This window comes from Labrus bergylta, chromosome 3 (genome assembly GCF_963930695.1).
Source record: "Labrus bergylta chromosome 3, fLabBer1.1, whole genome shotgun sequence".
In the NCBI taxonomy this organism is placed as follows: domain Eukaryota; kingdom Metazoa; phylum Chordata; class Actinopteri; order Labriformes; family Labridae; genus Labrus; species Labrus bergylta.
In genome coordinates, this window is record NC_089197.1 from 21,559,449 (window position 1) to 21,573,036 (window position 13,588).

Consider the following 13,588-nt stretch of genomic DNA (forward strand, 5'->3'; position numbering starts at 1 on the left):
TTTGCTCCTCTGGGACTTAACAGAAGTCTCTCTTCTTTTTGTGTGTGTCATCAAGTCAAAAGAGCCTGTCTCCAGGGAGCGTGTCTTGTCTTTACTGAGCTACCCACCACTATATTTACCCGTCCCCTCGGAGCTACAACCAACATCCTCACACCACTCACACCGCTCCACTGGTTCGCAGTTCCTTTTGCCCTGAGCCAAGATGAATGACGTTCAGGAGGCCACCTCCCCTGCCACCAGCCTCAGCGGCCCGGCTACCTGCGTCTCCAAAGTGGAGCTGCGGGTGTCTTGCAAAGCTCTGCTGGACCGAGACACGCTGAACAAGTCAGACCCCTGTGTCATACTCATGGTACAGACCAACGGGCAGTGGACAGAGGTGAGCCCCCTCTTTTGTTTTTTTCTATTCCGACAAATGCTAGTTGGACCTTATGGGACCAATTCTGTAGGCAGTAGCATTAGGCTTGTAAAAATGAATCCACCATATTTTATTTATCTCCCTTTCTAAGTCATTAACCACACTATTTAATGTGTAAAGAATTGTACCTCGAATCATACATATGTAGGATTTCAAATTACAGCATGTTGATGTGATCTGTGCACTTGTTTTCTTAATAGTTACACAGCAAGGCTTTGGGGATTGCACACTTGGCCAATCCTCCTCCCATAGTATATTATCACAAATCTGGAAAAGGTAATATTTTATGATAAATCAGTGTTTATGCGGGAAATACTATACACTGGTCCCCACCAGTTCAATCTGCTATTGGTTTGGTAAACTTTCAGCAGTTCTTTCATGCATTTGGAAGAGACCAAGGCTCACACAACAGCTGTTTGTCTCCTCTGTAGGATTCACATTGTAAGACAGTTTATAAAGTCTGCTGGTCTCCATGTGTGGACAAAAACCACACTGCTTATATGAAGTGTGTCGATTGGTATTCCAGCTGTAAATGTTTACTTTCTTGGATGGTTCCCGAGCTGATTTGAAGCCAGGCAGCAGGTCTCTCACTTCCCTATGAATTGAGCTCTTTAATTCATGAAGGAGTGCCAACATGTGCCAGTGTTTTGCCAGTGACAAAAAATATGTAATTATATAGATTTATTGTCCCACAACCCTTCATCCAACAAAAACCTCCCTTTTATTGAAATGGAAGGTAATTCTGCTTGATTCATGTTACATGGGAGCCATTTGTTAAAGAAGCTCACAGTAATGTTTGGGCTGTATGAATGTGGAACATGGATACAATATTTTATGGCATGTGATGATAAAAGCACTCAGCTGACAGTGTGGAGCACACAGCAGTTATGGATTTTTCTTGGTTGTAAGTAGGTTGTTACATGCGAGGACTGACCTGGGTTCAATGTAGCATATATGAGTGTCTATTTTAAGCTACAGTTACTGAAGGCAATACATATAATGATCTCAGATGTGCTATATATCTATCTGTCTATCTATTTATCTATCTATCTATCTGTCTGTCTGTCTGTCTGTTGTAACCAAGTGCAATCCTGAGATATAAATAGGCTCCTTTAGTAGTTTTAATTTTAATAATTTTAGTCCAGTTATACAACACCAAACCAGTCTTTCCCGCAGTGCTATATAGTTAAGGCACCTGCCTTAACAACACGCACCTTAACTAACTAACTAAAAGGGATTCAAATTCTCCTGCGTCTATATGTGAGATCCAACAGCTTTGGGCACACACAGAAATGTGTTGTTAAGTGTTGATATTTCATTGTGTATGATTACATTTTTTCTGACGAGTCTTTTCACTGTTTCGTCTCACAGAGCCTCTATTAAACATGAAGGTATCAGCTGAGGACAGTCAGAATTTTATTGTTAGTGACGTAACAGCCGGCTGTAGTCTGTAGCGGCAAACTTGGACAAACATACTCTGTTACAGAGTGCTGTTTTTAGTCCAAAAACTGAAGATACAGCTCCTAAACCAATGCACCTCCCCCTGTAGTTACCACCTACCACCTTTCTGCTACCTTAACTGGCGAATTTCATGCAGGGAAACACTGCAAAACAGCAACAGGGGACATGTTGTAAGTATTTTTACAATTAAACGTAGCGCACCAAACAGGACTATCAAACACTGGTAACACAAAAGAATATCACAAAAGAATACAACAGCCTAAAAACCATAAAATAACAATCTTTTATTGTAACAAAGGCTAGAAGCAGAATAGTAATTTCAATGTATCGACTTTAGCACTGAGTGGACATACACAACTTAATGAATAGACATACAGGTGTGTTCATCTTTATGTATAAAAAACAGCAGACACCTAAATTGTTGCTGTCATGTGCAAACTTACATTTTCAGAATTTTACACATTAATATCATTTTCATTTAACTAATTTTGTTTTTATTTTTAATTGACAATGTTTTGTATAGCTGACCTCGCAAGGGGTCCCGACCCCCACTTTGGGAACCAATGCCCTTACATATAACCCCTTGATATCAAGCTACACAATAACCTTCCAACTATATTTTCATCCAAAACAGAAATATTTACAATTAAGTTTCTTGTGAACTTTGGTGCCACTTGGTTTAAAATGTGGTGTGGTTACCTTTCTGCAGAGGGGTTGCAGAGCTTTATATTGCCATTGCGTTTATAGCATTAGAACTAATAGGATGCAACATTTCATGTTCATGCTAAGTGCTATCAATAATATGGATAGAAAAGATTTTGTTATATTAAAATTAATTCAGATGGCAGGGCTTTTTCTCCTCTGATTCTGACTGACACGATTGAAACATACTGTCTAGAGCTCCACTAAACCAATTGTCACATGCAGCATTGTTATGTGTGGAGAGATGTCAATCTATTTGGTCGGCCACGCCCATACAGTCTTGAAATAAGGTTCAAACAGCAAATTGAGCTGTTTTCAATCATCAGCCTTCCATTAGGTTTTTCTAATTGTTGTATATATTTATTCTCTCTCAGATTATGTGGATGGTTATTTATACTCCCATTTCTAACATAAGCTGTATTTTGTACATTAAACCAGAATTCTAGAGGCTTAAAAAGATACAATTCAGGACTTTAAAACGCTCTAGAACAGGGGTCTCCAACCTTTTTTCATCTGAGAGCTACTTTCAAAAAATGAAAGTGGCCAAGGGCTGCTTGCATCAAATCGCTTGCATTTATTTACATAGCTCAGCTGAATTAAGATACTGTTTGTACATGTGTGAAATTGCAATAAGCCAATGCTTGTCAATAATATTAAATTCACATCAATGTCCAAGAAAACATTAGTACTTCATACTTGTTTTTATGGACCAAATATATGAATAGTGGGAAGAGGTGCATTTACTGTCGTCAGATCTTTATTTTTATTTTTAACACAGTCAGTCAACCTATAGGCGAGCTACTGAAAACCTGCCCGCGGGGCTACCAGTAGCTCCCGAGCTACCTGTTGGAAACCCCTGCTCTAGAAGGTTCTAATAGTCTATTATTACTACCTATTGATCGAATCAGAATTTGAAAAAAATAAAATATGTCTATTTCGTCCACCTCTACCTCTGTATCTCTCTGAGAATTCACAGTACTGACAGTGCACACCACTTCACAATCCTCCGCTGTCAAATCCCTTAGCACCGTTGCTTGTGCAAATTGTTTACTTACGTCAACAACTGAGTAAGAGGCTGAGCCCACTCATATCACCACCACCCTCTTTCTCCGCTCTGATATGCCCCCCTTGACTTACTGCTGTTTGCTGAAGTGCTTTGTCTTTATAGCCTTAATTCACCACCTGATCTCTTCAAGCACAATATAAAACATGATATAAAGAAGGTGGAGATAAACAGTGTTATTTTCTCTGACAGTAGGTTTCTCTTTTTTTGAGTAAACTGGACTCCGTGTTTGAGTAAACTGGACTCCCATGATAATGAGTTTATTCAGATCTATTTGTTGATATAACCTGAACTACAGGGGCTCACTATGGCAGATAAAGCTCTACATACCTGTCACGACTGATCAGAGAAAGCTTTAATTTTCCATGTCAGGAAACTGGCCCCACACCAGCAACAAACAGGCATCTCAAGCTTCAGCACAACCTATCCTCCATAGCTCTGATAAGCTTTCAACAACAAACAGACTCATCAGACTCATCCCAAAGCTGTCCATCCAGATGGCACGAATAGAGAAGGAGAAGACAGGCAAAGATAATAATGAGAGATGGGAATGATTGAAGGTAAGGGAGGGATATTTGTCATCATAAAAAAAAAAAAATCATTATTAGTAGTATTATTGTTTTTTTTTTTATTCTACTTGCTTCGACATATTTTAGTTATACATCTAAAACCTTGACGAGGACCAAAATCTAATTATTTTTGACCATGTTCTGTTTATGTTGTAGTTCAAGCATCTTGAAATGTGAACTGTTTCAGAATTGACTGAACAACAAATTGAATTGCATATTGATAAAAAAGCCCCCCAAAAATGTTATGTAACGACTCAACACTTCCAACCCTGTTGTGCTGAATGCTTAAAAGCTAAATTGAAAACAACAGGAGCAGGACAGAAGTCCAATTAAAATGTTTATTCATGCATGAATGTTTTGGGCAGCGGTCCATCCTCAGCATGCATACAGGCAACAATGTGAAGCAAGGATAAACAACACAGAATTACAACAAACAAGGAAATGGTCCCACAGGCGGGGTTACCAAGAAAGCAAAAACTTGAGTAAGTGTAAGTAGAAGATGATGAAGATGCTTGCATACAGGTAGAGGGGGTTTCTTGCCTCAGTTTTAGTAAACTTGTCCCATTAGATGCAACGGTCTTTGCAGATCAATAGAGTCTGAGCCGTCACTTTAATCCTCTGATGAAACATCTCTTTTCTGACAGGAGTGCTCTCTTTCAGGATGATGAAAGATGCCCCTGCTCAAAGGGAACAAGGGGTCACTGAATGGTTTGATGAAATGTTGTTAATTGTTTTGTTTTTCATAGCTTTCACAGTTACCTATGGCAGGTTTTAGAGCAGCCTGTTGGATGATGAGCATTCACAAACACACCAAATAAGGGAATAACGTTTAGAAGAATGAAGTTGAACCTTTCATGAGCGTTCAGAAACTTGTATGCCGATGCCAAGAAACTTGGAGGCTGCTCATGTGGCACATAGTGAAACAAGTAAAGGTCGGGGTCAAGTAGTTTTTAAAACGTAGTCAGAAGAACAATTGCAGGCAGAGTAAAAGGCAGGATGTCATGAAAATAATGTGAGATGTAATAGTGGAGATACTGGAGCACATTTTCATTAAAAAAGAGACAGAATAGGCAGCTTTAAGGGATTTAAACACAGCTTGAAATATTGATTGATTTTCGAATGGAAAATTGCAGAAATTGTCGATGAAGCACTTCCAGTTCCAACGATGAGGAACGTTAAGGGTGGGTCGCAAATGCCTTTGATCATCAAAATCAAGGGATTTTGCTGGGAGGGGCTAAAGGTGAAAAAAATGGTTTCCCCTGTTTAAGCCGTGCCAATATTGCTTTCCTATTCAATATCCTCCTGAATCCTTATAAACTGAAAGCTATCCCACTCTCAATCAGATAAATGTTATTAATAGTGGCCTCAATAAATCTTTACAAGGAATAAAATATGAATGCATTCATTAACCAAAAATGTACATTTCTATTGGTTTTATTTCTTTCTTCTTTTTTTTATTGTATTTATTTCATATCTAAAGGCATAAACATACTGTCGTTTTATCAGGGGAGGGAAACATTGTAAAGTGACTTTGGACTGTGACATACAAAACTGTACCCAAGGATATATATCTATGTTTAGGATAAACTCTTAACAAACAATTTCAGATGACAAGTAAAGCTCTACATTCACTTTTCTATGTATAACCAATTGATCAACTGCAGACTGTAATGAGTCTGTTCTGTTCTGTTTTACATGATTTAAATAGATTGAGGTTTAAGTCCCAAACATGCTTAAAAAATAAACATATACACAGTACATGAGAATTTTATGTGAATATTTCATTTTTTTATGTTAAAAAAACATCATCTCCGCAGACTTGAAATTATTTTTAGATAATAATTTGGTCTTGCAACAAATTGGACAGTGCATGCATGTCCACGGATCTGTTTGGGAGCTAAATCCTACATTAAGAGCTATTGGGGGCCTCAAAGAGCTCAACTTCTCACTGTCAGCCACTGAAAGACAAGCATGAACGCTGAGATTAAATGTTCAGGCCTTCCAATCTTCTCTCATATCATCCTCTTGACTGAACTTCATAATATTTGCCCTTCTTTCTGCCCAAGTGCTCCTTCAAATGAGACAAATCTGTTAAACATTTTTTTCAGTCCTATTTCTGAGTGATCTTGCTGTACAATGATACTGGATACAGTCTGCAGAAATGCTATTGCTTTGTCAGAGAGAGGTTGACTATCCATAAGGTGTGCTACTGCTTTAATCACACAGTGTATTCAAAAAACTATAAAGTTTGAATATACTAGATGTAAGTGTGTGAAATATTCAAATCTTATAAATTGTGTTCACTCTCAGCTCGACAGGACAGAAGTGATCAAGAGCAACTTGCACCCGGTCTTTGCCAAGGTTTTCTCATTGGACTACTACTTTGAGGAGGTCCAGAAGCTGCGATTTGAAGTCTATGACATCCACGGCACCCACAGCATCGGGACCCGTGATGACGACTTTCTGGGTGGGGTGGAGTGCACCCTGGGCCAGGTACGTAGATAAAATGTGTGCAGGGGTTGACATTAAGGTAAATTTGCCAGTGGCCCTCTGATTTCAGAGATCACTGGCCCGACCATTGTAGCCGCTGGCCCAGGAACGTTACTTTTGATTCAAAAAGAATAACAGTCACCAATTTACTCTTGAACCATTCTGATGCAAGATTAAATTACAACTTTTATTTAATTAATTGAGCTCTAATTATATCAAATATTGTGTATTTTTCTTATATTTATGAGTTTATGTTTATTCACCATGCTGGTAACTTTAAGAGTCTACTTAATCTGATTGATATTAATATGAGGCTGTGATAGAGCTGGAATTGTTATGATCACCTTTCTCTCCTTTTTTCTTCTCTGTGAGAAACTCTTCATCCTTAGATCTTTACTTTAGGAGCTCTCTTAAGGGCTAAGATGCTTTGTGAATAACTTTTATCTTTACCAGGATCTAGTCTTTAACTTTAAGGGGAAATTTAGCTGTGGCTGAAACTTTTCTCCGTTCTGTTTTCGTCACGCCTTGCTGTACCTCTCGACTCAAAAGCTCGGCTTTTAAAACCGTTTTACCAAACGTGTTTTTTATCAGAGAAAACCTGCGCTAAAATCTGTGTGCGAGTGTACAATTCGAGTTTAGTGAGTGCGCTCGTGGGAGGGACAGCAGTGACGTCGGCTGCCTTTCAACTGTGACACACAAGCGCTCGCACGAGGGCTTATGATACGTTGATGCTGTAGCAGTTTTTAGCACAACATTGTTATAATAATTACTGACAAAACACCGTTATGACAGGAAAGCGCTGTGAAATTGAGAACGTGTTACAGTTTTTTTTTCAGGCAGTATTTTAACTGGACTATCAATCATTCATCCGGGTCAGCGGACCAGTTATAATGTCGAGCCCTGGTGTGTGTGTGTGTGTATGCTTCTACACTTTCAAGGGTCATCTAAAGCTGTGGCTCAGAACAAACCAGAACTGTGACCATGTCTAACCATCTATTTTTAATTATGCATACATACAAACATCTATGTTTGCTAACCCTGTGCAATAGTAGGCTACACACATACACATGTCTGTATATGCAAACTGGGTGCAGTATGTGCAATCACAACATCACTTTAAAGTTACAGGCTCGGGGAAAAATGTGCAATTTTACATCCAGTAGCAGGCACTTTAAGCACTTTAACTCTGAAGGTCACTTTATCCTGGTTTGTTTTGAACAACATTGCACAGCCACTTTTTATGCTTGTATATATGTGTCTCTGTCAACTAAAGTACAGTTTATGTTGTTGTCTATAATTCCTTGTGGTTTTTATGTAAATGTGTATAAGTATGTACGACCAAGCTGCCAAAGGACAGCAGATGGAAAGTAGCTTATGGCTTAAATCTGGCATATTGACAAGTTTATGTTCATTAGTGTGCACTGTTCCTTTTTTAAAATAAATTAATGAATATTGTCATACTTAAGTCCCTATTTGGGACTTGTGTGTTGTGTTTCCTAAAAGACACTTCATGTTTGTCACTTTTGTGCTGTAAGAACTGCCTAACCTAAATCATGCAGAAGCTTCCTCCTTTGTCTGTGAGGTAGGAAGTAAACATACCTGATACTTTATATTTGCTATGTAGGAATGCAACGTAATGGATAGTTACAACTGATGACTTAGATCCCTGTTCTCTGCTCTTAGTGTTTAAGTCCTAACACCAACATTTATGTTTCTCTTTTGAAGATTGTGGCCCAAAAGAAGATGATGAAGCCTTTGTTGCTGAAGTATGGAAAATATGCGGGCAAATCCACCATCACGGTAGGCTTCTTACATCGTGCTCACTACCTTACTGCTCTGGTGGATGGATTTGTCTGAATTGCTGGATGTAAGGGAAATGGAATGGAAGTGACTAATGGCCAGCAAAGCTAAGTGAAGTAATGAATGGAAAATTGATGGTATTAGCAGAAAGATATCTGTCTACATCTGTGCATCTGCTAAGGCATCATTATGAGCTTTTATTCTGTCTGTCTTAAAGTGCTTATCTCTTCATCTGTTCTGTTGTCTATCTGTCATATATATATATATATATATATATATATATATATATATATATATATATATATATATATATATATATAGATATATAGATAGATATACATAGTTTGTTGTTTTTACAGTTGTTAAAAGTACACTTCCTCCATGAGATGAGTTTTATTTTTTTGATTTTCTTTGCAAATCATGCAAATCAACCCAGGGTAGCAAGCAAATCCAATTCAAAATGATGCATGCATTAGCCATTACATGAGGAAAATAAATCATGTTGGTCCATTAACCACTGTCTTAAAGGTCCCATATTATACTTTTTCTGGTTTTATATGCTCTTTAGTGTGTTTTCCAAGTGTCCTGTGCATGTTTAGGCACATCTATGTGCAAAAATTCAAAGTCCGCGGAAACGCGGCTTCTCCTACGTCCTCCTGTTAGCTGTAGCATTAGCTGCATGTAACGCTCGGTTCTAGCCCCCCTCGATAAAAATTTGTCAGTGTGGCGTCATTGTCAGTGTGAGGTCACTGATCTAAGCCCATTGGCTCGTTGTGGTAAGCCCTGCAGCTCATGTTGAAATTTCCGAGACGCGTGCTGAGCAACTGACCAATAACGACAGAGCAGGCCCACGTGGGGTCTAGCAGTGTGGGCTCAGCAGAGCGTAGCTGACGGACTCAGAGCGTAGAGGGAGTAAGGAGGAGCAGTACATGAAAACAGACACTTTTTTCGGAGCTATTGTGAACATACTTTAGTAGGTACATAGATTAAATATACGAACCCCAAAAAGGGCATAATATGGGCTCTTTAAAGCTAACTAGGGATTGGTGCCATATAAAGCACAATACAAACAGATCAGGTCAGTGTTCCACTCTGGTCTGCAAAGTAATGACATTACTCTCGTCAACCATATATAGCACATACAGGATGTGGACTGGTACACTACAATGCACGCCACAAGTGGGAGGAAGCTTTTCATCCTCAACTCTGAATACAGTAATGACCTGGCCTGAGATTTGAACCCAGGACCTTTGTGCTGTGAGGAAAAGTTAGAACAACTCATCCATTAAAAATCATCATCACTTCATCTCTTGCCAGAATTGGAATTTATTCCAACCACAGCCTACAGCAAAGACCTTTTATAAGGTCTGGAAGATAATAGTGAGAATTTACTCGAGGGGATTTTTTGACCATCTCTTTTTGCAAATATAGAGAATTTAGAGCTTCATGATGTTAAACCCTCATCCAAATATGTAGCTGCTACCCACACATTCTGTCTTTGTTTGTTTTCTGCATTTATAAAATTCTACCATTTGCTTCTTTTCTGCTTGCTGCGCCCTTATAGAGAGTTTATATATTTGTCAGTTCCAGAGACAATGAAAAATCAGAAAACAATTGAATAAGTAAATGGCATTCAATGCTGTTGTTGATCTGGGGGAGAGGGTTAGCAAGGCTGCAGGTCGACTGGCTTTAATGTATTGTGATCATCAAAACAAGGTGGTGTTTGTCGGGTCTTACTTTTTTTATAACAAGATAATCTAGATACACCAGCTAAACACAGAACATGAACTGCCAACTGTAGGTGAAGAGAGTTAAATGTCTTTGTGAAGTTTTGAGCAAATGTAGCCAGCTCCAAGTGTATTTACTTACTATTTTTCAGGTTAAGTACAACAAAAGGCATCTGTTAATGAACGATATGTAAATATTATGGAATGAAAACGTCTGAGGCTCAGCTCACACACAGCTCCGTATGAAAGAGATGTTGTTATCTCAACGGGACTGACATGGCTCAATAATGATTTGATAAAAACAAGTGATGGAAATAGAACAGCATACAGAGGCCAAGGAGAAATTCTCAGACACCTTCAGCCTAGACCTTTTATAAAGACGTTTTCTTCTCACTTTATACCTTTCAGAGAACACTGACTGGTAAAAAAGTACAAGTTTCCTACTTTGCCAGTCATTACTGTCAAGTCTTGTCAAGGCCTGGCTGTGCAAGCTCTACAGCTGAAAGTTTGATGTATACGTTTCTGTCAGTTTCAAATGGAGAAGGAGAGCGAACCTCTGTGTTCTGTTAGAGGGCCAGACAGCCCCTCGTTAAGCAGCAGAATGTGTGCGGAGTTTTAAAAATGGCAAATCTGAACTTTCTTCTTTTTGTAAACACTGGGACCAATTTTAATGGTAACAATTCTGTGTTAAGTAAAAAGCGCTTCCCTTTGTTATCTGCTCACCACAGTGCCACTGCTATATCAAAAAGAAGCTTTTTTCTAATAGAAATAAAAATGGTGTATACAAACTTACAATAAAACTTGTATAAAAGACCTTTGTTAAATTTCAGTCTGAATTAAAAAACATGGCAGATGAAGGTTATGTTTTAGAAGTGAGTGTGTCACGGTGGCAGCTGACATAATGTCTACTCCCTGAATAATATTGAAATTTAAGTACAAGTGCAGATGAATTGTAAGTACAGGAGTTTCTCAAATTACCACACAAAATATGTATATCTTTTTAAATGCCATTAAATATCACATTTTTTAAAAATGACATTTTAAATCTTATATAATTTCAGGTCCATGCCGAGGAAATCTCTGGCAACAACGGATATTTGGAGCTCTCCTTCTGTGCCAAGAAGCTCGATGATAAGGTGAGGAAAGGACATGGTTCTGATGGAAATAGAAACTGTGTGCATGATTTGTCATAACATGTATTTTAATAGCACTAGACAGGGATAGTAGAAGAAGAAATATCATTGTCATGGTACTGCAGTGCAACCTCAAATTAACCCCACAATGCATCAGTTGCCTTGAAGTCAGGCCCACTTGAAATATTATATTTCAGTCATGCACAAATAATGAATGCGTTTATGTTAAAGCAACAGCAAAGAAATGAAATGCTTGATACCAAATTTACATGGTGATAACATATGTTCTCAAGTGTTAAAGTACGTTGATTGATTTGTGAATATACTTGTTTCAAATGCACTTGACGGTGAATAATATCTCACATTATGTGAGTTTTCAATAGTTGATTTCATGCTGTCTCTTTAAGGCTGGATATCACTGACCTTAGCTGCTCCTGCTCTCACACTGTCAAAGTTTGCTGAAGGCACATTTCAATCAAAAAGACAGCGGGAGCTTTCATCCAATCACAGCTCTGATGATCTGAACTCACCCATGTTCGTAGGAGCAAGCCTTAGGATTCAATAGGCACAGGTCAACCTTGATCCCCGGTGGTGTTCAATTTGAATTTTCTACATCACTTATTTTTATTTTGGCAGTTCGTGCCTACACCTGCTCTGTTGGAAGTGGAACCTGATTCTTACACAAAGGCAACGGGGGGAAAAACAGCTTGGTTTTATGTGCGTCATGGCCCCTGCATAATTCCAGTCTGCTATAGAAGTAGAGTTTAAACAGAAGTCCTGGTGAATCTCATTTACTGCTTTTTTTCCCTCCACATTTTTCCCTCCACAGCTGTGGAGCAACAGTGTTTCATTTTGGTGAACTGGGACACAAGAGTGAGCATTTTTTTACTACGAACAAAAATCATTACAAAAGCGGATTTTGAGGGAGACGGATGGGGTTGGAGGGATGTGTGAACCTTACGTATCCACTCAAAGAAATGGAGGACCTCATGAAGGCAAGGAGGCTCAAACAATCTATTAGCTGTACAACTCAGTTAAAAGGTCCACATTCTTTTTTTCTTTTTCTACATGTGTTCAACCAAACTTGACATTAAGGATGTCCTTTCTATTGTTTAATACGCACAGAGCCTGGCTGAGTAATGCTAATCATAACTTTTATGAGAGCAATTAGTGACGTTCACATTTTAAGTAACTTGACGATAACTGGTTACATAGTAGTTTCCTATTTACACACGCAGTAGACTAACATTAAAGTATTCAATTAGAATCATGTTTCAGGGGCACTGGTGGCGCAGTGGTTAGTGCGTGCACCCCATGTATGGAAGCTCTAGACTTCTGAGCGGGCGGCCCAGGTTCAAATCCTGCCTGTGGCTCCTTTCCCGCATGTCATTCCCCACTCTCTCTCCCTGATTTCCAACTCTATCCACTGTCCTATCTCTCAATTAAAGCCCCCCCCCAAAAAATAGAATGATGTTTCAAACCACTTTGCTCCTCCAACTATGACATTTAGCTTTTTAGCTGCTACACAATGTTTCATAAGGCTAGTGGCTTACTTGTCTGTTTGATGTTGGCTAAAACAAAAAAATTCTAATTGATAGCTGTAAATCAAAACCAACAGCCAATTAATGTGTGAACAACTGTCCCTTCTTGATATATGTATTCATAATTTTTCTTTAAAAAAAATACTTTCATGTGCAACATTTTACACATGAATACAGCACAAATCAAGTATATCCTGTGTAAATGTCTCTCTGAGGCATGACTGTTAACCAGAGTTAACCAGAGTATGCTAAATATTAGCCTGCTAACACAACAATGAAGACAACGGGCAAAGGACAACTTTTTTCGCCACTTGCGCTTAATGGTGCTTTATTATGGTGCATTCAAATTCATAACTCGTTTGTGCGAACTCAAGTGGAGAGGGTTTGGAAGTGTGCCGCTGGAGGAGAGCGGCGGCTTCAGAATAGCGGAGGTATCGCCAAACAACAGTTTGCTTTGGTTAAAATGCTGGTGCTCAAGAGCGACATCTACTGGAAAAGTCGCACATTCTTCCTTTGAATGGTTGACTAATGTGAAAAAGTAATTTACATAAGCCAAAGTTATGACTCTCAGGAGGCGAAATGAAGCAAACCTTTTAGCTTCTGTCTTACTTTAAACTTGTTTCATATAATTATTTACCTTCCTCTCATAATTAGATTCTGCAGTCGTGTGTATCACTCACTCGTACA

At 38.7% G+C, this 13,588-nt stretch overlaps 1 protein-coding gene across 3 annotated transcripts in view; it reads left to right on the forward strand.

The window, feature by feature from the left end:
- The window catches only part of cpne7 (copine VII), a 37,911-nt gene that overhangs the window by 1,346 nt on the left and 22,977 nt on the right, over positions 1 to 13,588 (forward strand). For all 3 annotated transcript variants that reach the window (XM_020625611.3, XM_065952962.1, XM_065952963.1), the window contains exons 2-5: positions 56 to 376; positions 6,521 to 6,703; positions 8,426 to 8,500; positions 11,289 to 11,363. In XM_020625611.3, coding sequence (XP_020481267.2) covers positions 203 to 376; positions 6,521 to 6,703; positions 8,426 to 8,500; positions 11,289 to 11,363 — 507 coding nt within the window. In that variant the 5' untranslated portion in view covers positions 56 to 202. The remainder of the gene's footprint in view (positions 1 to 55; positions 377 to 6,520; positions 6,704 to 8,425; positions 8,501 to 11,288; positions 11,364 to 13,588) is intronic.